We start from the raw sequence: 27,937 nt of genomic DNA, 5'->3' as shown, positions 1-27,937 counted from the left end.
GAGGCACATGTGAAAAAAAATAGTGTCAGTAAACCAACTTCATGGTACAATAAAGCTGCAAGCAGAAATTATAGGAGCACCAACATTTTGATTGAAGAAAAAAAAAGACTGAAAATATAATTTGTTTGATGATTTTAGTCAAAGTCGTTTAAAGGCCTTAAAAAGAATGAATTACTTACTTACCAACTGCTTATACTGTAACTTTTGACCAACAATACAAAGAGTGCTGATACAAAATTGATACTGTAAGGGCATAATATATACATATACACTCACCTAAAGGATTATTAGGAACACCATACTAATACTGTGTTTGACCCCCTTTCGCCTTCAGAACTGCCTTAATTCTACGTGGCATTGATTCAACAAGGTGCTGAAAGCATTCTTTAGAAATGTTGGGCCATATTGATAGGATAGCATCTTGCAGTTGATGGAGATTTGTGGGATGCACATCCAGGGCACGAAGCTCCCGTTCCACCACATCCCAAAGATGCTCTATTGGGTTGAGATCTGGTGACTGTGGGGGCCATTTTATTACAGAGAACTCATTGTCATGTTCAAGAAACCAATTTGAAATGTTTCGAGCTTTGTGACATGGTGCATTATCCTGCTGGAAGTAGCCATCAGAGCATGGGTACATGGTGGCCATAAAGGGATGGACATGGTCAGAAACAATGCTCAGGTAGGCTGTGGCATTTAAACAATGCCCAATTGGCACTAAGGGGCCTAAAGTGTGCCAAGAAAACATCCCCCACACCATTACACCACCACCACCAGCCTGCGCAGTGGTAACAAGGCATGATGGATCCATGTTCTCATTCTTTTTACGCCAAATTCTGACTCAACCATCTGAATGTCTCAACAGAAATCGAGACTCATCAGACCAGGCAACATTTTTCCAGTCTTCAACTGTCCAATTTTGGTGAGCTCTTGCAAATTGTAGCCTCTTTTTCCTATTTGTAGTGGAGATGAGTGGTACCCGGTGGGGTCTTCTGCTGTTGTAGCCCATCCGCCTCAAGGTTGTGCGTGTTGTGGCTTCACAAATGCTTTGCTGCATACCTCGGTTGTGACGAGTGGTTATTTCAATCAAAGTTGCTCTTCTATCAGCTTGAATCAGTCGGCCCATTCTCCTCTGACCTCTAGCATTAACAAGGCATTTTTGCCCACAAGAGTGCCGCATACTGGATGTTTTTCCCTTTTCACACCATTCTTTGTAAACCCTAGAAATGGTTGTGCGTGAAAATCCCAGTAACTGAGCAGATTGTGAAATACTCAGAGCGGCCCGTCTGGCACCAACAACCATGCCACGCTCAAAATTGCTTAAATCACCTTTCTTTCCCATTCTGACATTCAGTTTGGAGTTCAGGAGATTGTCTTGACCAGGACCACACCCCTAAATGCATTGAAGCAACTGCCATGTGATTGGTTGATTAGATAATTGCATTAATGAGAAATTGAATAGGTGTTCCTAATAATCATTTAGGTGAGTGTATATATATATACAGTATATATTAGGGGTGTAACGGTTCACAAAATTCACGGTTCGGTTCGATACGATACACTTGTGTCACGGTTCGGTTCGGTACGATTCGGTACGTTTCCGATACAGCAAAAAGAAAGAAATGCCAGAGAAATTTCCTTGATTTAATCTTTTTAATTATATTTTTATTAAAACTAACATCATAAAGTATGATATTTTTTAACTTTGAGCAATGATGGAGCTATACTTGACTTTTCTTAGGAGCTTATAAAACAAAACAGCTCCTTGGACAAAATTAAATGTAATATTGTAGTAGTTATAAACAAAGGTTTATTTTAGTTCAGATTAACATTTGAGGGCAGCAATTGTATTCATAATGTCAAAATAAAACCGACGTGATGTTACTTGAAAGCATTATAGCCTACTATTCCTGCCAAACTTCCATGGTTACAGTTAGTAGTGTTACTACAGTAAACCCATGGTGAATGTTGCTGATCTGTGGACACTGGATAGTTCATTCATGGCACAATGTTTCTTCCTGGTTTCCACGTCAGCGCTGTTTGATCCGTTAATAACGGAGAAATGCGAATGTTTCTCACTAGATCTTGCAGCGATGTTATTACTTCAGTGGCGAATTCAAATGCTTTCTTTACTGGATTTGGCTGTGTAGTAGGCCTAACAGTGCTGATGATTAAGATCGGCTCGCGCTGTATTTGTCCAAACTGATAAACGGTCCTTCAACCACACAATAACGAGTGGTTTCGTTCCGCTTACATTACATTTGCCATTTGATGTTGGGCAATGTTGTGGTCACGCACATTATGAGCGCGCTTGCCACGCGTGACGCGCCTTCATTTGAAATAACGAAATTTTGGTCGGCAGGAAAAATGGTCCAACGAACCGTTCGGTTCAAAAATGCGTACCGAAAACCGAACCGAAAGCCTCGTACCGAACGGTTCAATACGAATACGTGTATCGTTACACCCCTAGTATATATATATATATATATATATATATATATATATATATATATATATATATATATATAAATAAAATCATGCAATGTTTTTCAACTTTTATTTAATATTTCAGCCCAGACTCCAGAGTTGTAATAATTTTTCACAACATCTTGTGTTGAGGATGGGAGAGGTGAAAGACAGCGTAAAGTCTTCTCCAGCACATCCCAAATATTCTCAATGGGGTTAAGATCGGGACTCTGTGGTGACCATAGATGGGAAAGCCTAGTCATTCAGTATATTCAGGTAGTCAGCTGACCTAAAGAACTCATTTTGTTGCTGAACCTAGGCCTGACCAAGTGAAGCAACCCCACCCAGACCATAACACTGCCTCCACAAACTTGTACAGTAGGGATTATGCATCGCTTCATGTGCTCCCTTCTTACCCTGATGTGCCCATCACTCTGGAACAGGGTAAATCTGGACTCATCAGACCACATGACCTTTTAGCATTGCTCCAGAGCCCAATCTGTTTCCTTGCAAACTGAACCCTTTTTTACGATCAGCAAACAAGTGGCTTTCTTAAGGCCACACAGCTGTTCATTCCCAATCTCTTGAGCTCTCGTTTCATAGTGCGTGTGGAAATGCTCTTACTTTCACCATTAGATTGCTGTGAGTTCTACTGTCGATTTTCTACGATTCGACTCAACCAAACGTTTAAGTGATCTCCGATCATGGCCATTCAAGATTGTTTTCCGACCACATTTTTCTTCGCTGTGATGATGGTTCATCACTATCCTTCCAAGTTTTAATAATGCGCTTGACAGCTTTTAGTCCAATTTTAGTAATTTCAGCAATCTCCTTAGTTGTATTCTTTGCTTGTTGCAGGCCTATAATTTGACCCTTCTGAAACGCAGATGGGATGTGTCTTCCGACAAGATTGTTTAGGAATTGAGAAGGTACCTACTGCATCAGTTAAGATTAAATAACATTGCCAGCTGAGACGTATTAATCACTGCAGGAATTATTCAATCAGAGGCTCTTGCCTATTTGCTCATTTAAATGCAGGTGCTGACTTTTTTTTTGGCAGGGCAGTGGATATTAGGCCTGGGAAAAATATATAAATGATGTGATTAATGTTTGCTGTTTAACACATTAAAATTAATGAATGCATCTCCTGAAGTAACTATGTGAATGTCTTTTCTCCACATCCTTTGGCCAGTGTTACAGTATACATTATATTTACGCAATCTGTGCACCGCTCACTAGCTCTGTGAAGCGGAGGCCCTGCTTGCAGTACTGATGTTGTACAGGGGAACTGATCCTCACATAAAAATATTAATATCAAATCTTTGTAATTGTATTAATTATTTGCTTAATGTGCAAAATAAGTTTTAAAGAGGGGAAAAAACTGACAGCTCTCACACAAACAGAGTATTGACCGACAGAAACTTCACCAAACACACTACATAAAAGGCACAGCTAAACGTGACATTTATTATAATGGGTTTATGTGAATATTGTTTTACATTCATTTAAATTAAAAGTTATTTTGTGATTCCGATTAGGCCGGGAATTCAATTATACTGTAATGTTCAATAGCTATAATTACTAATTGTTTTGCTATCAATTTAATAAAGGCATCAATATCGGAATGGATGATACTGACCTTCATAAATAGTGCTTAGTTAAAATAAACCATTAAACAAATGTTTAAAATGTCAAATAATTAAAATACTGTCATTATGTTGTTTGCACATTCATTTTAAGCTTCAACTGAAAATATATTTATGATTACAAATTGTAATTAAAGGTGTGATTAATTGTGATTATGTTAGTTCTTATGACGTCTTATGTAGTTCATACAGTATGTATGTTCCTACCATCCCCCTTTTCTGTTTTCTTACAGCTTTTATTTTTGAATAGTTGTGGAGTTAATAAACAGTGGATTTTACAAGGTGATGGTGTGTTACATGAGTGGAGGCAAACATGGAAACATGTTGTTGGAAAGGTTGACTGCCTGATAACTGCTGGATGCCTCAGGAATTGTAGAGAGGGCAGGGATGTCAGCTTATTCTCAGCTTAAATCAAGTCCTCCTTCAGATAACACTTATTTAATTTGGATAGCTTTAGACTAAAGAAACCAGTTACAGGCCACAACAGCTATTCTAAGGGGCTGCATACGAAAACCGTGTTTTTGAATTCACTGCAATAAACTCAAGTTAAAAGTTGTTCTACTTTTAAAAACTACGTCTTTAGACCTCATGTTTTTAACCACAAACCGCATTCTGTGTGAATGGCCCCTATACTGTACATAAAATAAATTGATTTCTCCAAAGGTTGTCTTTGGACTTTTTTTCACATGCCTGCATTTCTGATGAATCTAATAGAGCCAATTAGCAATTCGCCTAAAAGCTTGTCTCAGCACAGTCCGACTTGAATCACATTATTTTATTTGATGGGCGGGGATCTGTGTAATGGACCCAATCTTAGAGCCAAACTGCATGCTTTTAAAGACTAAGCAGACTAAAAGCTGTCAGTGTTTCTGAGTCATATTGGGTGTGTAGATCCCCGTTTACTAACCAGTAATGATAGACACATTTCAAAATGCCCATCACTGAAAGTCCTTGCAGTTCACAAAGTGAATCAGATGTTGATTGATTAGCTGCTCTGACGGATTCATTTCAGCGAAGCATTCGTCAAATATATTAAAACTAGTGATTTGTCTTTTTGACCGATTTATTTAAGAACCATTTCATAGTCATTTTTCCTAAACTGGTTGCATTGTATGTTGATTTGCGTTCAGCCCATGAGGGCTTTCTATCTTCAATATAAAGCTGTTTTTTGCTATTATTTTGTTTGTATTGCCAGTGCTCCAGAATAACTTTTCCACTGGTTGCACTGGTGCTACCAACTTTCTCAGTTGGTCGCACCAGCACATGATTTGCAATCTTTATTTTTTTTTTGTGCAGAATTAATCGGTAAATGCCGAATTAATAGTTGTCTTAGGCTACATCCACATTAATCCGGATACATTTGAAAACGGCGTTTTCGTTTAAAAACGCTCTCCGTCCACACTAGCGTTTTCCGACGTTTCAGTGTGGATGAGAAACTTCTAAATTCACCTTACTGCACATGTGTGAAACCTCACAAAAGCTCACTGAGATGATACAGATGGAAAAATAAATAATAAAGTTATCGCGCAATTCTTCTAATAGGATAATTTTATTTAGCAAAATATCTCACCATCACTGATGCGTCCAAGTCGCACTCAGTCACCATATGTTTGGTCTAAAACGCAACTGCGCTCCTGTATTGCCGCGGGACAGCAAATGTGAGTACATATTCTGTCATCTTTGCAGTGCTGTGATATGAAGAGTGTGCAAAGTAACATATTTTAGCAACAGTGTAAAAGTGAATAGCACATTACAGGCACAATACCGGTAAACATGAATATCTATTGGTACAACATGGATCACGACTAAACTTACATCATCGTTTTCAAATACCTCCGGCTTCACAGTCCACACTACAACGCGAAAACGGCATTTTCAAATTTATTCGCTTTGGAGAGCGTATTCCAAAAGCTACGTTTTCATTGACTTAAAACGCCGTCTCAGTGTGGATGGAAGGCCAAACCGGAGAGAAAAATATACGTTTTCAAACAAAAATGTATTAGTGTGGACATGGCCTTAATCTAAATACCTCGAGTTTTACACTGATGTAAAAAGACTGACAGTGACACGAGACCTCATACTGTATCAGATAAAAAAAAAAAAAACATAAAAATAAATGTATATAAAATAAAAAAAATATCCTAATTTGCAGGTTTTATCAACAGTGCACGTGTACATGACTGATAATAGGGACTTTACCAGCAGCTGCTGATACAACGGCAACAGCGCTGTTGCGCATGCGCGAATTTCGGCCATTTCACAACTACATCGTCACTGAAGCTGCAGACGCGCGTAAGTATTCACAGTGGAAGTGTTTGTACAGCGTCACAGCAGCGGCTCCAAAGCTATATAAGTGAAATTTCTTTTACAGTCAACTATATTTGTTTTTATAAACTTGAAAATTTGTTAAAGGGATAGTTCACTTCAAAATGAAAATTATGTCATCAAATACTCGGCCTCAAGTTGTTTCAAACCTGTGTGAATTTCTTTCTTCTGCTGAACACAAAGGAAAATATTTTGAAGAATGTCAGTAACCAAACAGTTAACTGGACCCATTGACTTCCATAGTAGGAAAAAAAATACTATGAAAGTTAATGGGTCCACTTTTTGTGGGAAATCATATTGTAGCACACAGACTCTATATAATTGTTGTGAAATTGCGGTTTTATTTTGCACCGGCAATGCGGTGAGTTCGGAAAAGGCCGGGTAGAGAGAAACGAGCATTTGAGTTAAGCTGGTGCGTTTTGTGTACAGTTGTTCTTGCGTTCTGATTAAAAGTTCAGGAACGGAGTCTCCCTTGTCTGTCGTTCTACTACAGAAGTATACATGACAGTAATAATACATGACACTACAATAATACATGACAGATTAGATACATTTCTAAGGAAAGTGCAGGTAGGCAGACACTGATTATGTGCGTGACCATGCACTCGCACAAATGCGACCACGTCAAATCTTAACTCGCACATTCTCAAAAAATGGTCGCATATATGTAGACCATTTTGGTCGCAGTCTGGAGCCATGATTGCATCACTTTCAATACAGACTGCAAATTCATATTCACAACTCAAAGTAAAATTTATTTAGTAGCGCTGATTCCATTTTATAATACACGTAGATCAACAGGGAAACTAATCCAGTTTTTGCTCTGAAAAGATGAAGAAATGTCATGTTGGGCTAAGAGAAACTGTTATTGTAACCCTGAAGACCCAAAATCTGGATAAAATGGTGCTGGGCTTCAGTTATATTGGTCGAGATGTACAACTGAGAAAAAGAGCTACTGTAGAGCTCCATTTGCCTATGAATTGGTGTGAATACTGTACGTGCTTTAGAGATCATCACTTCTGGGTGGGGTTCCCATATCATCAGCAAATGAGGCAAGGCCAAAGTGACCGAATAAAAGGGCATGTTGTGATATGTGGCATCTGACATATTCATGTGTTAGCACTGAGAATTCATGTTATTTGATGGCACGTTGTCAAAAATACTTTCCAATTGCCACATACAGTACATGAGTTTGTGAGAGAATGTATTCCGGGATCATAGCTAGATTCAGATTTAAATTCAGCAATTGACGCAACTAAGAAACCTGAGCATACAAAAGGACAGAGATCTTCAGTCTCGTAGCGTGTTTGGCTTTAGATTGTAAAAGAAAGTCAACAGTAAATGAGTCATGAATCGAAGACAATGCAGCCTCTGTTACTCTACTTTCTTAAGAAACAAGTTCACAAAGACAGAGAACAGCATACTAATTCATTTTTTTTACAGTTATCATTCTGGAGATTTTCATCCAGACCTCAGAACACTCAGTGTCCCCACTAAATAAATATGTGGGCCAGAGCATCAATAAGTTATATAAAAAAAGAATAAAGGCTTCAAAAAGAATTGAAGTATATCTAAAGAATAAAGATATACTTCAAGCGAAACTTAAGAACAAACTGGCGTGACGTCATTTCAACAAAATTAGACCAAAACAAAGTTTGTTCGGTGTTCGTTTCGGGAGTTCGAAACATCTTGCTGTGGCAATTACATAAAATAGGTATTTGTGCTCCTTTTTTTTTAATGTGGAAATCTTTTCTAGTTAATTTCTTCTGTTCAGTCCATCAACGTCAGACATCTGCGAGTCAAAACAAGAACACACTACAAACGTAGACTATGACACTGTTTTTATGTTTTATACTATAAAGCGGCTTGCTTGTAAACACGTTTTATAAAGTGCTATATAAATAAACGTTATATGACTTTACTGTAGTGTCAAATTGCAGAGCTCGTGCAAAAATAGCCACATCGCTATGATCAGATGCTTTCGTAACTACCGTTTTCTCACCCCTGTCATTTTTGTTGTGTGTGTATTTTGTTATTGAGAGGAAAGAAGCACATATATACAGTTGTAATCAAAATTGTTCAACCTCCATTGCAAATCAGGTTCATTGGCAAAATTTACTTTCAGCTGTTTGTAATTAACAAATCAAACAAAAGTAGTTGAAATAGCTCAACACAACAAATGTTTAAAATGGTTTCCCGAAATTCAACTGAAAATGCAACTTTTAATGACTTCTGCAGTCTCAAATTTATTTAACCCCTTCATTACAAGCATCTTTAGTACTTAGTAGAACACCCTTTTACGACCTGCTGCAAACGAGATGTATAACCAGACACCAGCTTCTGGCAGCGTTTCTATGAATCTTAGCCCATTCCTGATGAGCAATGGCATCCAGTTCAGTAATATACTTGGGTTTGAGTGCTGCAACCACCTTCTTCAAATCCCACCAGAGATTTTCTATGGGGTTCAAGTCAGGTGACTGTGATGGCCACAGTGGATTCTTGCAGGACGACTTTTGCAACCAAGCCTTGGTGCAATTTGAGGTATGCTTGGGATCATTGTCCTGTTGGAAGGTCCAATGACACCCTAGCTTCAGCTTCCTCACTGACGGCGTATTCCCTGATACTTCAATGAATCCATCTATCCTTCCACACGCTGCATGTTTCCAGTGCCAGAGGATGCAAAGCAACCCCAGAGCATCACCGAGCCACCACCATGCTTAACTGTAGGCAGTGTTCTTTTCAGCATGAAAAGTTCCAGTTGTTTCATCACTCCACAGAACAGAATCCCAAAACCTCTGTGGCTTAATTATATAATTTTAAACAAATTAGAGCCGGTCAGTAGTGGTGAACGTCTTGGAGTACTGGCATGCATTTAGTATGCGCCTTACTGTGCAAGCTGAAACCAGTTGCATGTTGCCAGTATTGCTGCAGGTCTTTTGCAGTCACTCAAAGGTTTTTCTGAACCTGCCTTCTCAGAAATCTGGTTGCAGCCGTTGATGGCTTCCTTTGTCTGCTCCGTCCAGGTAGTGTAACCACTGTTCCTTTAACTGCAAACTATGCTTCCAACGGTGTCTCTAGGAACATTTAGTGCCTTTGCTATCTTTTTGTATCCTGTTCCTTGTTTGTGAAGGGCAATGATATTTTCTCTTAACTTTTTGGACCATTCTTTTGACATCCATTCTTCCTCCCAAATATTCTAGGCTACGTGATACAATTTTCAAAAGTCTTGTGAAGAAATAATCAGTATGGGTTTTATGACCTTATTTCAATGACAATTTTTTTTCACAAACGACGCATAAACGTCGTTATCTCAAAACTACAAACTTTTACATAAATGCTGTTGACATATTATTGTAGCAGAGTTTGTGCTGAATACAGTGTAAACAGACTTTAGACATGACAATGTCACAAGTAACAGAAATAAGCACAAATGACAGAGCATGTCAGAACACCTCCAGGACCCAGAAAACACCTTAGACCCCAGAGGGTTAAAGCCATTAAAAGTTGCATTTTCAGTTGAATTTGCGAAATCCACTTGAAACATTTCAATTACAATAACTTGAGCTATTTCAATTACTTTTGTTTGATTTGTTTATTGCAAACAGCTGAAAGTCTGTACATTTTGCCAATAAACCAGATTTGCAATAGGGGTTGAATAATTTTGATTACAACTGTATATTCATCTAAAATGTGGGCAGACCTGGAATGTTCACTAACACAGTGTTTCTCAACCGGGGGTACGCGGACCCCTAGTGGTCCGTGGCATAATTGCAGGGGGTCAGAAAAACCATTTAAAAATATATATTTTTAAAAATCCTAAATTTATTTTTTATCTTTATTGTTTACTTTAGTATTACTAAAACCAGAATCAAGGTTGAAATTAGTGCTGCACTATTAATCATATCGCAATACTGCCCTACAAAGGCAAAAGACCTTAACTCACCAGAGTGTGAAACTGAGAAAAATGACTTTTGATGGTTTTTTTTGTTGTCCAGCCAATTGTATGATAGGTAGGACAATGAAAATTTGCCAAGTAGTTGTCATAATGAATATATTTATCTACATTAAAAAAAAATTAGCTCAAACTTGACCTTTGACCCTTATTCGGAAGTTACTGTATTCTGCCTGTGCATTATCTGCAAAACAATAATGGGTCATACAAAGGCAAAATACCTTAACTTCTAATTTATTGACCATTTTGGCTTTTATCACTCTATACAAACATTTCTATGATAACAACGATAGCCTTAAAATAACATTTAGTAAGTTCTGTCTAGTAAGGGTTAATATTACATCAATAGTTACAAAATATTACAAAATAAAAAAATAATGAGAAAGACCTTAACTCAGAGTGTGGAACTGAGAAAAATGACTTTAAAGATTTTCAGTTGTCCCTCCAAATTAATTATAGGTAGGACACTGTAAATCTGGCAATTAGATGTTTTAGTAATGAAAATTATCTACATAAAAAAATCTTGAGCTCAAACTTGACTTTTGACCACTATTTTAAAGTTACTGTACACTCTGCCTTTGCATTGTCAGCAAAAAGTGAGAAGTCATGCCAAGTCAAAAGGCAGTAACTTCCACATTATCAATATTTGGTTGCTGATCACCATTAACAAAATCATTATAGTAACACCTGTATAAAATCTAGTGATCATGGCATTTATTTTGTATGATTTACACTTATAGACATCTACTTATTGCTACCCTGTGCTTTGGTTGCATTCTGGTGGCATTATTAATACATGAGACATGGCAAAATACCTCCATAGCGGTAAGATCTTCAATTGGTACCGAGTGGCATAAGACTTGATAAACGCGCGTTCAAAATGATCACGATAAAACAGGTCCTCGCGCACATTCGACCCAGGGACTCGTTTATAGTATATTCGTGTTCGAAGGTGTCATGCTCCTCGTACGTTCACGAAAAGTACGAAGTACGAACGCAGTGCTTTCCATCTTGAGACTCGGTGGGGAGCGCGCTCTGAACTACCTAGACGACTAATACATTTATAGCACAACCTTCTGTGTTCTGCGTCTTTTCAGTATGCGTTGGTTTCAGCTGTCTGCCCTATTATTGTGCAGTGCACTTTGCTCGTCCCGCGGATTTATTCCGGACATTGTGATTGTAGGTACAACCCGCTTGTAACAGCTTGTCTGATGTTGTATGCACCAGCAATTCTTGCTTCATTATGTTGTATGCACCAATATACCGTTGTTGCTTCATTATTATCACTCCCTGTGACATATTAGTCCCGCGTCGGCCCGACTGTGTTCAGGGCGGAGCTGAAGGCGCCGGCAAAGTTTTGGCACTCTGCCAGCTAGATGCATGATTGTTTCAACCAGGTCCGGTACCCGATGTGGGTGAGGCGGTGCTTTAGTTCTTTGTTGTATTCACCCGCTACGGCGTGTGTAACATTTTTTTCTGTCAACTATATATCATTCGCGATGGATAGCCTATCGCACGTTTGTCGATGGAGCGGGTTCAGACCATACTAAATGTTCTGACCGCATTTGTGCTGGACAAAGCTCTGAGGACATCAGAAGTTACAGGGACTGATGGCACCTGTACAAAGTACACCGGCTACATCGTAATTTCAATTTTAATGGAGAGCAAAACAAAGGCAGAACACCGTACAATCTGAAAGGTAGCATATTTGATAGAACACCAGCACCGTAACTTCATATTGACGCGCGGCTAAACAAAGGCAGAGTGCCGTAACTCAATATGAGCGTTCCAAAACAAAGCCAAAGAGCGGTAACTGGTGTTACGGTGTTCTGCCTTGGTTTCTCACGGGCTTTTGGAAGTTACTGTTAAGACAACCCATTATTTTCTCGAAAAAACGACGGACTTGACTCAAGATACTTATCCACATGATAAAGGGGGTCTTGAATGTGCCAAAAATTTAAAAAACTAATTTTCGACCAAACACGAAGTTACGGTCTTTTGCCTTTGCACGGCAGAATAGTAATCGCGATGTCAAGCCTCTGCGATTATATGATGCAAGATGCCGCGGTTTTATATGAAATAAACAAATTAGGGCTGTTAACGCAGCATCTGTTATTTTTTGTCATCCTTTGGCTAGTGTTACATGATCCCGCTCTTATTCGTGTGAATGCCTTTAAAGCATTCTTGCACGACAAGTCAAAAGAGAGCGCGCTGCCTGTGAATGTGCTGACTGTGACTCACAGAAAGACGCGCCAGAATACAGTTATCTTTCGCGCTTGAACGAACAACACACACAATTATGCCAAAATATTGCTTTGTCGAGTATCTTCATAACATAAGAGCAGTCTTATGATGGACGCAAAGAGTATTGAGAGAATGAGGCGCGTGTGAGATCCGCGTCTCAACAGCGGCTGCTCTTAAAGCGCCAGCATCCAATAAAGCTTTCTGTCAGTAAAGTTAATCAAAGAACAAATTGAACAGAGAAAATTACTCGGTGCTCTTGACTAAAGAACTTTTGTAGCTTTAATAAGGATTAGGGCCTAGTCTATATATAATTTATAATTTATGCAGACTAATTTGATAACTTTATTCAATTTTTGTACATGTCCTACCTGTCAGACAGGAAAGGCACAGGTAAATATGACATTTATAATGGGTTTATCGTGAGGATTTTTTGAAGTTCACAAATTAAAAGCTGTTATATTTTTTGAAGCCTAATAAATGTTTTTTTAAAAAAATTAGAGCTTTCACTTGTAATGACATTTTTATCCAGGCATCAATGGTTTATTGATCATTAAAGGTGTTATCAATAATTTAGTTGTTGTTGCTAGTTTGAGTGGATAAATACACATTAATATACATAAGTATCACTAATCTGAGTGTGCATTTTGCTTTAGAACTAAGCAAGTTGACTCATGAAACCTTTTGTTTATTATATCGCAATCGCAATATTGACCTCAATAATCGCAATATGTCACTTTTTCCCCAAATCGTGCAGCCCTAGTTGAAATTACAAAATTATTTTAAATGACCTCATGTGCGTTTTTATTTTTACCGCGATATGCCGCCATATTACTCAATCCAGTACGTTTACAGCGCGTTGATTTCAGTCAGAGAACTGTCTCATAGGGGAGAGAAAGTAACAGTCAAATGGACGTTGTTAAAATATTAATCTCAAATTGGACATTAATGGACATGTGATGTTTTACAGAATGCAGTAGAATATTGTTCTGAAATTGACAATGTTGTTGTGATTGATTGTGTAATTGTTGTGCCATTTCAATGCAATCAAATTAAATTCTAGTTGCCAGTCATTAAAAAAAGTATTAATTAATTAACTTGCATTCACTGATATTGCATTCATAGCGTTTAACTGTGAAAATCATTGTGATTGGAAAGAAAACAGTGGATGGCGGGTGAGAACAAGGGTAGGGGGGTCCATGAGGCTGGTTTCAGATATTATGGGGGTCCAATACTCCAATAAGGTTGAGAAACACTGCACTAACAGTATATCACTAGTCAAGTATTTTTAACTTTTTACCCCTAAGCGAAGAACTAAAAAGAACTTCACTGTGAGTATATCAGGGCCTTAATCCCGGAGTACAGTCTCAGTGCACTGTGCCCCCTTAAAAAGAAAGTCTAGGTACTTAGTTATTTTGTGGCAAGTGTGGTGTCAAGCTATGCAGACATTTTCAAAATGTCATTCGGAGAGCATTGGAGGACAACAACAAAAAATATAACTTACTGTAACTCATCTTAGCATTAAACACCCTCCTTCAACTTTAAACACATCACCCATCAACCAACAAGTTACTTTTGATGCTTTTAAAGAACAACCACAAAACAATGGCATTGACCAAAGAAACTGAAATTCCTGAGAAAAATTTCAGACAGCAAGTTTCAAAACAATCTGGGAGGACAATGTCTTAACAGAGAACATGGATCCTTTCTAGCACAGCCATTAACAGTTTACACTTTCTGGTGTGATCATGCAGGTTTACACTGTACAACATCAGGAAGATCAGGCCCTTCCTAACTGAGCATTCAATACAACTTCTCGTCCAGGCCTAGCGGTGGGCGATATGACCAATTTAATTTCATGTTAACGATATCAAAATATTGTTAGTTTTGCTTTAAATAAGGTTAATTAAAATTTCATAATTCTTGTCACCATTTTCAATATCACAAAAAAACTAATACAAGCCAGAGTAGGGCTGGGCGATAAAACGATAACGATAATTATCGCGATATAATATTTCTCGATAAAACGATATCAAGAGGTCGATAAATGTTCGATAATGTGTATGCGCGAAATGCGGAACGGAACGAAACTCATTTGAACCGCGCGCCACACGGACCGTTTATCCGCTCGGCTCAAAGTCCAAATGGCAGCGCGAGCTCACTAGAGCAGACGCGTTTACTCTGATCGTCTCGGTCACGAGATCCAGTGAGAAGCGCTTAAGTTCAGCGAAGAACACAAATGTCCAGTTTAAATCAGTTTAAAGGCAGATGAAACACCGCTGACAAACAGGAGAAACTCTGCGCAGCGAATTCAGAATCTGAATTGATACTGAATCCATTTAGCCTACCATGGATTTACTGTAACGTTAGCCTAGTAATATTAACTGCACCATGAAATGTGGGATATACATATTGAATTGTATAATATTATTAATGTAGACAATGTATTAAATGACTAATTGAATATAATTACAGTATTTAATAATGTATTTAACTGTTAGGCTACTGTTTTTCATACAAATACCATAGAAACCATAAAGTTACATTTTGCCATGATAGTGAGGTGCTATAGGCTGTACCTGGCTTTATCTGTGGTTATCATGATCTAAATGCATGATACTGGATGACCAATGGTTAATTTTAATAAAACTCAAACAGTCAGAATATTACATTTTACCAAAAAAAAATGTGGTCCTTAAAATAAAATAAAAACAGATGTTCCTGTTTTTGTTAATGAACATAAATTTAACATAGCAGCATTAGCTTGAGTTAGGATGTAGATTTACTGTCAACTCACTGTCAAATATGTATTTTGAGACAAAACATGTAATTTGAATATTGCAGCCTGCACTGCAAACTGTGCTGAAGAAATATTTTGTTAAGGAAAAATGACAAATGTTTGAATGTTCTACCTCAGATTTTTAAAACCACAACGCTCTGGTACAACTTTCCCTTAGGATCAAAAATCTGCCTTTAAACTTGAAAGAAATAAAGATTTGACATTTATCGTGATAATTATCGATATCGACTGATATAAAAAAAAATATCGTGATACATTTTTTGGGCCATATCGCCCAGCCCTAAGCCAGAGTAAAAAAAAAAAAAAACTCTCAAGCACGAAGCTCCCGTTCCACCACATCCCAAAGATGCTCTATTGGGTTGAGATCTGGTGACTGTGGGGGCCATTTTAGTACAGTGAACTCATTGTCATGTTCAAGAAACCAATTTGAAATAATTCGAGCTTTGTGACATGGTGCATTATCCTGCTGGAAGTAGCCATCAGAGGATGGGTACATGGTGGCCATAAAGGGATGGACATGGTCAGAAACAATGCTCAGGTAGGCCGTGGCATTTAAACGATGCCCAATTGGCACTAAGGGGCCTAAAGTGTGCCAAGAAAACATCCCCCACACCATTACACCACCACCACCACCAGCCTGCACAGTGGTAACAAGGCATGATGGATCCATGTTCTCATTCTGTTTACGCCAAATTCTGACTCTACCATCTGAATGTCTCAACAGAAATCGAGACTCATCAGACCAGGCAACATTTTTCCAGTCTTCAACTGTCCAATTTTGGTGAGCTCTTGCAAATTGTAGCCTCTTTTTCCTATTTGTAGTGGAGATGAGTGGTACCCGGTGGGGTCTTCTACTGTTGTAGCCCATCCGCCTCAAGGTTGTGCGTGTTGTGGCTTCACAAATGCTTTGCTGCATACCTCGGTTGTAACGAGTGGTTATTTCAGTCAAAGTTGCTCTTCTATCAGCTTTAATCAGTCGGCCCATTCTCCTCTGACCTCTAGCATCAACAAGGCATTTTCGCCCACAGGACTGCCGCATATTGGATGTTTTTCCCTTTTCACACCATTCTTTGTAAACCCTAGAAATGGTTGTGCGTGAAAATCCCAGTAACTGAGCAGATTGTGAAATACTCAGACCGGCCCGTCTGGCACCAACAACCATGCCACGCTCAAAATTGCTTAAATCACCTTTCTTTCCCATTCTGACATTCAGTTTGGAGTTCAGGAGATTGTCTTGACCAGGACCACACCCCTAAATGCATTGAAGCAACTGCCATGTGATTGGTTGATTAGATAATTCCATTAATGAGAAATTGAACAGGTGTTCCTAATAATCCTTTAGGTGAGTGTAGACCTACCTGGAAAACTTCAAGCACTAGAAATAAGAAATAGCTACTACATAAATTGTATAAAGTAATCAAATGTATAAAAAAAACACTGCATAGTCTTCACTGTGTAAATTAAATATACATTTATTCTTATTAAAGTTACAAAAGTGATTCAGTCAAGAGCAGTGAGAGATTTTCTCTTTTTTGATTGATTAACATTAATAAATGACAGCAGGTAAATTTGGATGCTGTCACTTTAACTGACTGCACAGATCCAATATACTTGTGCGTTCTCTTTCTCAACTGCTTACATTCACTTAAGACATAAATTACTGTGTTTACTTGCAAATACATGGTCACTTTGACACATAAGTATGTATTTAAACGTTCAAGCCCAATTAGTCAGCAAAAAGCACTCAGTTCAGTTCTCACTTGCTTTATGAGCAACGGCTTCATGTGCGCACGTCTCTCAGACAGCGCTGAGAAACATTCTCTCTGACATTATGCGCATATAGCAAAATGAGTTGTCTTTCACTGATTATTGCACTTCAACGGTTTAAAATCACTTGTTTTTAAAACATCCATCTTCCGCTTATCCGGGGCCGGGTCGCGGGGGCAGCAGTCTGAGCAGAGATGCCCAGACTTCCCTCTCCCTGGAGACTTCCTCCAGCTCTTCCGGGGGGACACCGAGGCGTTCCCAGGCCAGCCGGGAGACATAGTCTCTCCAGCGTGTCCTAGGTCTTCCCCGGGGTCTCCTCCCAGTGGGACGTGCCCGGAACACCTCCCCGGGAAGGTGTCCAGGAGGCATCCAGAACAGATGCCCGAGCCACCTCAGCTGACCCCTCTCGATGTGGAGGAGCAGCGGCTCTACTCTGAGCTCCTCCCGAGTGACCGAGCTTCTCACCCTATCTCTAAGGGATCGCCCAGCCACCCTGCGGAGAAAGCTCATTTCGGCCACCTGTATCCGGGATCTTGTCCTTTCGGTCATGACCCAAAGCTCATGACCATAGGTGAGAGTAGGAACGTAGATTGACCGGTAAATCGAGAGCTTTGCCTTACGGCTCAGCTCCTTCTTCACCTTACGGCTCAGCTCCTTCTTCACCACAACAGACCGGTACATCAACCCCATTACTGCAGAAGCTGCACCGATCCGTCTGTCAATCTCCCGTTCCATCCTTCCCTCACTCGTGAACAAAACCCCAAGATACTTAAACTCCTCCACTTGCGGAAGGATCTCTCCACCAACCTGAAGTGGGCAAGCCACCCTTTTCCGACTGAGAAATGGTAAATGGTGCAGGTGCCCCTCCTTGAACTGCCACCTTAACGTGGTGGAGGGGTTTGAGTACCTGAATGACCCTAGGAGCTATGTTGTCTGGGGCTATATGCCCCTGGTAGGGTCTCCCAAGGCAAACAGGTCCTAGGCGACGGGTCTGACTAAGAGCGGTTCAAAATCCCCTTATGATGGACAAACATCCAAGGACCGTGACGTTGCCCGGTATGGCGCAGCCGGGGCCCCACCCTGGAGCCAGGCCCGGGGTTGGGGCTCGTATGCGAGCGCCTGGTGGCCGGGCCTCTCCCCACGGGGTCCGGCCGGGCTCAGCCCGAAGGAGTGATGTGGGACCGCCTTCCCGTGGGCTCACCACCTGCAGGAAGAGCCGTAAGGGGCCGGTGCAGAGAGGATTGGGTGGCAGTCGCAGGCGGGGACCTCGACAACCCGATCCCTGGACACGGAAACTAGCCTTAGGGACGTGGAACATCACCTGTTTTTAAACCGCAATACTTAAAAACGCATACAAACTTTCGTGACTGCGTAGCACAGCAATGTCACGTGAGCGTAACCACGTTAGAGAAGATAGTCCAAAATAGGTAAATCGTGTCTACCAGTCCAAAATAGGTAAATCGTGTCTACCAGTATATTGACCACCTATATCCAGGCCCTTATTTCTAGGCTGGATTACTGCAATTCTCTTCTGGCTGGACTTCCAACATGTGCAATAAAACCCTTGCAAATGATCCAGAACACAGCGGCTTGACTGGTCTTCAACAAAACCTAGAAAGCCCTCAAGGAGCCTCCGGTGTGTAAGTGAATGGCACCTTGTGGTACCATCACAGAGAGGCACAAAATCACTCTCAAGAACATTTTCATTCACTGTTCCTTGCTGGTGGGAATGATCTTCCCAACCCCATCCGGACAGCCGAATCACTCACAATTTTCAAGAAAAAGGTAACTTAACTCCAGCCTGCTGAATAATAATAATAAAAAATATATATTTCACTAAGCCTTCACCTATGCTCTCTGTATTCCTTAATCTCTCCCTATTCTAGCTTGTACTATCCTGAACGATGGCTGAAATTTTATATTGATAGCACTTTTTGTGTTTTTTGCCTCTTTAGATGAATTGCTTGTTGTATTCCTCAATTGTAAGTTGCTTTGGATAAAAGCGTCTTCTAAATGAATAAATGTAAATGGTGCAGGTGCTCTGATAAATCACAAATTAAATTGCCCAAATGGGTTGCTGTGATAAAATGGTCCAAATGGATTGTTGTGAGAAAAATAAAAAAGTGTCAGTTTCATTGTTCAGGTCGGACAATGTGCCATTTTTTGTAATCAGGTCAATGTTTTGTTTTGCCTCTGCTGTATTGTGATATTTGTAACACCCTTTTGTTCCTCTGTTTTCCAACAGTATGTGATGAAAATGAATACCATCTAAAAGAACACTGGGATGGACAGGTAAATACTCCTGCTGTTTTGTCTGGTTGCAACTGGTTCCTGCAATGTGTAAGAGTGTCAGATGTCTGTCAGCTTCTAAGATCAGTGGCTGTGCCAGAAGGTTACTGTTTCCACAAGTATACTTTCTGAGCTTGGCATACTGGTGGATTGTGGTTGAAAGTTCATACCGTCAGTTGATCCATGAAGAGTGACAATGGCAATGACCATAAATGCAAGTTATCTTAAAGTATTATGCTATTTTAAAGGTAGCTAATTTTATTTTGCAGATCTCCTACAATAGGTCTACATGCAACCAAGGTAAAAAAATAAAATAAAAAAACACTAATTTTTTCATAATATACATTGCAGCATCACCTCTTTTCTCATTGTCTGAAACGGTTTGATTAAGGATTCTTTCTCTCTAAACCCCTCCTTTCCGAGAGCCTACTCTGCTCTGGGCTGTTTCCCAAAAGCATTGTAAGCCTAAGTAGATTGTAAAACCATCGCCATCAATGGTCTCTACGATCAACTTTGCTTACGATGCTTTTGAGAAACGCAGCCCTGATTGGTCTGTTGTGATTGGTCTACTGCTTTCAGCGCATGTTGGAAAAGAAACAGCCATAGCCATATATGATTTTCGGCTCCGGAGGCTTCCTAGCACTTCTATACAAAGTGACACAAACATTAACGATGAAGTGCATGCAAAGTGGATCTGCTTTCACAGCGTAGAAAAAAAGTGTCTTCTCTACATGCCGACAACACAAACCAAACTCTTCCAGGCCTCAGGTACAACTGCAGTGTTTGAGGGCGGGTCAAAGTAGACATTTTTGGAAGGAAGCCTATAAAGACCATAGGCTGGCATTATGCAAATTTGTTACAAACCTACTTAGGTTTGTGCAGGAAGTAAGACTGAAATGACTGTTGACTTTTCAGTTCTCTAGTTCAGATTTGGTTCTTTCTTTTGGCAGACAATAATTCGGTATGGTAATCGGTAATCAAACAACAACAACATACCGTAAGAGAAAATCACTCAGTGCACTCAGTGACTGAATAACTTGTATCTTTTTTTGTAACTGTATGGTAATTGTAAGGATTAATCTGTATTTAATTTTTTACAATGAAAACTAAGTGTTATTTTACATTTGATTAGCCTACTCAATTATTCAATTTCTGTAGTATTTCTTACCTGAATACTACTGTAAGACCTACCTGAAAAACTTAAAGCACTGTTTATTTCATTTGTATCTGTATGTATTATTTATTTGTACTATTGTCAGTCATTTATTATTTTATTACTGTTTACTGATCTTTATTTAGTCATTTTTTAAAAGTTTGAAATCAAACTTCCTTGTACCATGAAAGCCCATTCCTGATCCTGGAGATCTACCTTCCTGCATATTTCAGCTCGAACAATGATCAAAGGCTACGTTCAGACTGTCAGTCCAAATACGATTATTCGTGTATCCGACTGGAATCTGATCTAAATTTATTGAAGTGTGTCCGATTTGTGTGTCCATGCAGCTCTTTCGGTTTCCGGAATATCTGCATTGGTTTCTAATTTCTATGGCGATGACGTTGTGTTGGTAGGTAAACGCCAAATACAACAACAACTGCAACATGGAGGGGTTTGCAATAGAGATGTTGTCTTATTTTAAGGGGACTTAATGGAAAAAGTCTGAATTTCATGATAAGTGCTATAATCGGGTCACTGTTGCATCTACCAACCCAGAAAACGTGAAAAGTGACAAATCAGTAACTTTGTTTTGGTAAGCCGTTCTCTTCAAACAGGAAAAAAAAATAAGCAGATCAGACTTCGCTCCCCTTCTGACGTAGGAAGGGGATCTTATAATAATATTACCGCCCCATAATCTGCATGTTTCCACCCACGGTGCTACCATTTGGTTTTCACAAGCAACAACAGTGTAACCAGTTCTAACACAATGACAAAAGTTTGAGCAAAGCATGCAAACTCTTCTGTCGTTCTGACGGAGGCTGGGAGCAGCAGCTCATTTACATTTAAAGGGACAGACCCAAAAATGGCGCGTTTTTACTCACATCCAAAAAAGGTAAGCTATAATAAATGATCTAGGGTGTATTTTGAGCTAAAATTTCACAGACACATTCTGGGGAAACCATAGATTTATATTACATCTTGTGAAAAGGGGCATGATATGTCACTTTTAAATTTTCCAACATGACTAAGTAGCTGCCTCGCTGGTCTACTGAGTCTTCTGAGGCAGCTGCAGGACCATAGGAGGCTTTTTTCTGCCCTGTCGGTTTACAAACATGTCTCTGTTATATTGTCATTTTCTACTCGTCCGGCACTTTGGAACAACACAGCCTTGTTTTGGCAGCGACTTTCTGCACGTTTCCTATAACAACATCTGAAGCTTAAGTTTTATGTGGCGTGAGAAAAACACGCGAAATCCGATCTGAGCCGCCAGACTGAAACGGATTTCCAGTTCATGTGTATAATTGTAATGGTAATTGATTAATTTTTAGATGTGAATAAAAGCTTAAATTAAAATCTGTTCATCATATAACGCGATCATGTCTCTTCAGAAGACTTGGATTAAACTGCTCGATTAATATGGATTACTTTTATATGTCATGTACTTTCAAGCTTGTAAGTAAATATATTAGGGCTGTCAATCGATTAAAATTAAATTACTCGATTAATCACACATTTTTTCTGTGATTAATCGCAATTAAAAAAAACTTACGTTTGTATAGGTTCATATTTAGTTTATATATTTTATAGTGTAATAATGTCACAGTTAATCTCCAAATGAATGTAGAGACAACATAAAGACAGTATATTTTAAATACTTGTTTAATGGCATCTCATATTGATACTAATACAGCTATTGATGTCTGGATAAAAATGATTTAGAAACTGAATGAAATTTAAGTGAACTTCAAACAATACTCACATAAACCCATAATAAATGTCATATTTACCTGTGCCCTTCCTACCCGTCTAACGTATACAGAACAATATACATAAATTAAATAAAGTTAAATATAGACTAATCCTTATTAAAGCTACAAAAGTTCTTGAGTAATTTTCTCTTTTCCCTTTGTTCTTTGATTAACTTTACTGACAGACAGCATTATTGGCTGATGTCCCTTTAAAACCAGCCGCTGCTGCACATGACGCGGATCTCACACGCGCCTCATTCTCTCACAACTCTGTACGGTCATTTAAGACTTTATTTAACCTATTTAAGACTACTCTTATGTTATGAGGATACTCAACAAAACTGACATTTTGGCATAATTGTGTGTGTTATTGTTCGTTCAAGCGGCAAATGATGACACGGATGCTGCGCTAATTGCGTTAAATATTTTAACATGTTAACCCTCTGGGGTCTGAGGTGTTTTTGGGGCCCTTGAGATGTTTTGACATGCCAACATTTGTGCTTATTTCAGCTACTTAAATCATACCATTTGCCAACATATAAATTTGCAGTATTCAGCACAAACTCTGCTACAATAATATTTGAGAAAAATGGATGTACATGTTTGCATTTTATAGAGAAAAAATATTATGCGTGGTTAGTACGTTTTGGGGAAAAAAATGTCACCGCAATGAGGCCATTTAACACATACTGAATAGTTGTCCACAAGACTTTTGAGTTAGTATTCTTGTAGGCTAGAATTTTTACTTCAAAATGAAGTGAAAATCATTCTGACCACTCTTTCACAAACAACAATATAACTATTTAAATTTCTTACGTCAGTTTTTGGTCAGCACTGCTGTATGTGTGGGAGTGTGAATGGCCATGAATATTAATGTGATTTACACCTGGGGAGACTAAAGACACTCCCCCAATGGCCCATCAAGGTGCTGTGAGGCAGCCTGAACTAAGAATGATTCACTGATGAATAAAAAGTTAAAAAGAACAGCATTTATTCAAAATAGAAATCTTTCCTAAGAACGTAAAGACTTAAAGTCATTACTATCACTTAACACATCCTTTCAAAAAAACAAACATAAAAAGACCAAACTTTTTTATAAAAAAAAATGTATTCAAAGAATCCTAAAAAAAACTATTACAGGTTAAAAAAAATTAAGCAGCACAACTGTTTCCAACATTGATTTTTTTAAAAATCATATCAGAATGATTTCTGAAGGCTGATGGTTAGTTAGGTAAGTTAGCGGTACATCTCACTGATGCTGACATCTGTCCATTTATATTTGCAGCCTTTTGCAGTTGCCTTGGCAGCCTGGGTAATAGACTAACCAAAACAGAACATTTATATATAAAAAATATTTTGTATTTACTTCGATTTACGTCGATTTCGGTGGGGGCGGTGGGTACGCGTCCCCACCAGATTTCGTCATGAGTCATTTTGTACCCACCACTTTTGGAAACATTGAGGCACGGATGTACCTAATACAAAAAACATCTCCAGTTAACGAGCAGAGCATTCATTTAGTCCGCTCTTAAATAAGAGATCTAGCGCTAAAATGTTTTGTTTTTGAACTCAAGCTAAGCGCTCGTGTCCGCTGCTATCAGTGTCATTGATACAGTGTTCTCTTGTGGCGGCGCGCGCGCAGTCTTCACTCGGACGCGCTCTTCAATCTATCGCCGTTGCGGCGGACACTATTCATTCCGGTGAAATCACAAAATAAAAGGCACACAACTGCTTGATATAGACTGTAACTACTGATGAACATATTCGGTTTTGATGAGGGAAAAAAAAACTATACCGAGGGCGGATTAGAACCCGTTACCTCTGACACGCTTGGCAAAAGATCTGCCACTAGACCACTGAAGCAGTTATTCAAAAAGTTTACACGAGCGTATAGGTAATATTTCCTATGTCAAAACTAGACAAAATATAGTCTAAAAATTCATTTGAGCGTTATGATCAGAAAAGGAATTATATAACACTAAACAACTTACTCCGAGCTTGTATCATCCGCGGGGTCAATTCGTTCTTCAAAATGCAGCCGTTCGTTGTGAGTTTCAAATTCCTCTGAGGAAAAGGTGAATTTTTCCCTGCTGTCCATAATCCTCTGAAGGAGTAGCGTGCTGCCATCCTCAAAACGCGATGAACTATCAGTGATTCTGATGAAGAAAGTTACTTTGTGTTGTTATGGCATTGATCGGGGGGCGTGCCGCGTGTGCGATGCATAGATCGCCTATTTACCATGTGAAAAGCTCTATGGGCGTGGCGGCCTCAGCTAATTAAAGATAATGAAGGGAGAACGAAAAAACTGTACCTCTCCTTGGTTTCAAACGGATTACATAGGAAATATTTTATTTTTTAATAAATTACTTCATTTAAAAGAAGAGAATTTCAGCTTCATAAAGATACATCTCTCGTATCTCTGTGACAAGTATTGACTGAGTTACAGTTAATTTTTCGGACGCGTTTCAGAATGGACTTCACTGACAGAGAGAAGGCAAAACGCGCATCATGTTTATTTTTCTTTATTTGACGAAAAGCACAACACTTTGTTTTTATTGTGAGTATCCACAAAAAAATAGACACTTAATAGGATCGATTGATGTATAACACTTATATTTACGATCAAAATCAACAGAGTATTTTGAGTCTCTTTTGCACTTATAAGAAAACAAGCGAGCAGATCACGCCGGCGTGATTGCCGACCCCAGAGGGTTAAACTGGGCAAAAATTAAACGCAGCATTAACGTTGACAGCCCTCTAATTTATATATATATATAAAAAAATGGCAGTTTTCCCCCATGGAATCTAATATATCAACATTTTACTAGTACAAGAGATAGTTGAAAATTAATAAGAGTTTGTTGCAAAGTTACTTATAGTTAGTAGAATGTCTAATGTGGACTATCAAAATAAATTGTAACCTCACTCTTCAATACAATTCACTACCACCACAAAGAGTGACAACCTGGGTGCACACATAACTTCCCACTTTTTTGGAAACCACCTTCATTCATTCAGTACTTCCTTCTAAATCTTGTGTAAACTATTCTTTTGCTTTCATCCAGGAAGCAAATCTTTTGTTCCTTTTATTAAACAATAATTAGTCATGTTGAACTGCTAACCAATCAGACAAACAGCAAACCTGCTAATCCATTGCTCACCCAACATTGTTTTTAATAATTTTTTTCGTTTTTTCTTTGCTATTTGTCATTTCCACCTAGCATGCAAAAGAAAGCCTTGCCTGTAAGCTTGCTGAAGAACCATTTGCAGCGGGCACTGTTTCGCACTAGTAGTGTGTACGCTGCTGCCCCCTCATCAAACTCCAGATGGATGCTCTGAGAGCCCAGACCCACCTCCAGATAGCTGAGCTCACACAACCGATGGCTTTCTCTTTTCCGCAGCCAGTCTGAGGGTTGCCCACTGCATCAGGAGTAAGAGACAGTTAAAGAAAGGGAGAGGGAAAATGGAAAGAAAAGTGATAATACATATTTATATTATTTAAAATCATTACATTCAGGGTCATTATATATTTAATCAGATTAATTCCCTTTGTCCGTGAATTTACAGATAAAATAAGTTAGAGGAGATTTAAACCTTTAAAGGGTTAGTTCTCCTAAAAATTAAAATGATCCCATAATTGACTCACCCTCAAGCCTTCCTAGGTGTATATGACTTTCTTTTTCAGCCAAACACAATCAGAGTTATATTAAACAAATATACAAGCTTTATAATGGGAGTGAATGGCACCATTTTTTTGGAAGCCCGAACAAGTGCATCCATCATCCATCATAAAAGTAATCCATACGACTCCAGGGGGTTGATAAATGCCTTCTGAAGCGAAGCAAAGCATTTTTGTGAGAAAAATATCCAGAATTTTAATTTTATAAACTGTAATCACTGGCTTCTTGATAATGGCTGTCCGCGTGCACACAGGAGAGTCGAGTTCCGGTGTATGACGTAAGCATAGCGTAAGCTTAGGTGAGTAGACGCCTCTCGCGGTTCAAACAAATAGGGCTGGGCAACAAACTCAAGCCCCTCTGACATTTCTCTTTAAAAATTCAAATTTTAGACTTAATTCGTGACTGGTGATTTGTTTAGTTCTATCCTCTGCACTTCGTCAACACGTCATGCGTCGGGTTAAGATTTTTACTACCTTTATGCTGATTCTTTATTAATTAGGGGATTGAATGTCATTTTTTTAGGACTACACATTTTAATATAATATGGTGCATTTAATCATGATACATCACAGCATACTGTGCAATAGTTAAACATTAAATGAACTAATGCATAGTCATAGTAATAATGGTTTGATAAGAGTAATAAGGGCTTTGAGGCTGTGCTAGTAATTTATATCAAAACATCTATCATTAATTCAATCTCAAACAGTTTCATTAAAATAAGTTATTACTCCACCACGTGTGTGACGTCATAAACCAATGTGGTTGAACAAACACTTTTCGACAATATGGTTTCGGGAAAAAGTCGTGACTAGCTAGTTGATTTCTTCAACGATGTATCGTACTATGGTAGTGAAGCATCGAGTTACGTCGTTGTACGGGAAACGCACCCCTGGTTGATTCTGCCAGTAACGTGTATATCTCAGATATTAAGCCATGCAGGTATAAGTGAAAGTCCAATTGGCTCATAAAATCATATTGAGTGGAGCGATCCTCACATAAAAATCATAGTACACTTTTTTTATTATAAAAAAGATACACTGTTTTTTTTTTATTTACCATGAAATTTAAACATTAAAAAGCTTTGAAGGAAAAAAAAAAGAAAAATAATTAAAATGGGTTTATTTAAAATAAATGATGTATTTGTATTTATAATGTCGATACTGGCCTTGAAAGTACTTGGTAAAAAGGTGCTATTACTCTTCCGCCGGAACTCGACTCTCTTGTGAACGCGCGGACGGCCGTTATCCAGAAGCTAGTGATTACAGTATAAAGTTATAATTCTGGATATTTTTCTTAGAAAAACGCATCGCTTCTCTTCAGAGGGCCTTTATTAACACCCTGGAGGCGTATGGATTACTTTTGGTATTGGTACTTTTGGGACTGATGGATGGAAGAAAGTCATATACACCAAGAATGGCTTGAGGGTGAGTGAATTATGGGATAATTTACATTTTTAGGTGAACAAACCCTTTAACTAGATTTGCATTTCCTGAACATGCAGCAAACATAGTGTTAAGCCGGTCACACACTGGACAAGAAGCCCCGCGCAGCATTGTGTAGAGGGTGTGACAATGCACAAGTCTCAAATGCCAGACACCTGATTATGTACTTGCATTCAAAACTGAATGTATCGCTATGATGGTAAAAGGTAAAAATTTTCAAGAAAGAACAAGTTGATGAGTTTGAAGTTTGGTGTATGAAAAACAGTGCAGCAGTACAAACTGAACTTGTTCAAGCTTCAATCTTGTTCAAGCTGACATGTCACAAAACTGTGTGTTCAACTTTTAGGACAATCTGTGTCATCCACCAGACATTTACGATCTCAAGTGTTAGGTACATTAAGGTTTTTTGCTTCTTCTAAAAT

General features: G+C 38.8%; 1 protein-coding gene across 3 annotated transcripts in view; it reads right to left on the bottom strand.

Annotated features, from left to right (window-relative positions):
- Positions 1 to 27,937, bottom strand: part of stk11ip (serine/threonine kinase 11 interacting protein) — a 55,131-nt gene that overhangs the window by 5,675 nt on the left and 21,519 nt on the right. For all 3 annotated transcript variants that reach the window (XM_056233545.1, XM_056233546.1, XM_056233547.1), the window contains exon 22: positions 25,632 to 25,810. In XM_056233545.1, the coding sequence (XP_056089520.1) occupies positions 25,632 to 25,810 (179 nt within the window). The remainder of the gene's footprint in view (positions 1 to 25,631; positions 25,811 to 27,937) is intronic.

Source organism: Rhinichthys klamathensis, unplaced genomic scaffold, assembly GCF_029890125.1.
Source record: "Rhinichthys klamathensis goyatoka isolate OS25496 unplaced genomic scaffold, OSU_Roscu_1.1 h1tg000372l_1, whole genome shotgun sequence".
Classification (NCBI taxonomy): Eukaryota; Metazoa; Chordata; class Actinopteri; order Cypriniformes; family Leuciscidae; genus Rhinichthys; species Rhinichthys klamathensis.
Note: the sequence above shows the minus strand (reverse complement) of the source record. Positions and strands in the feature narration are given on the sequence as shown.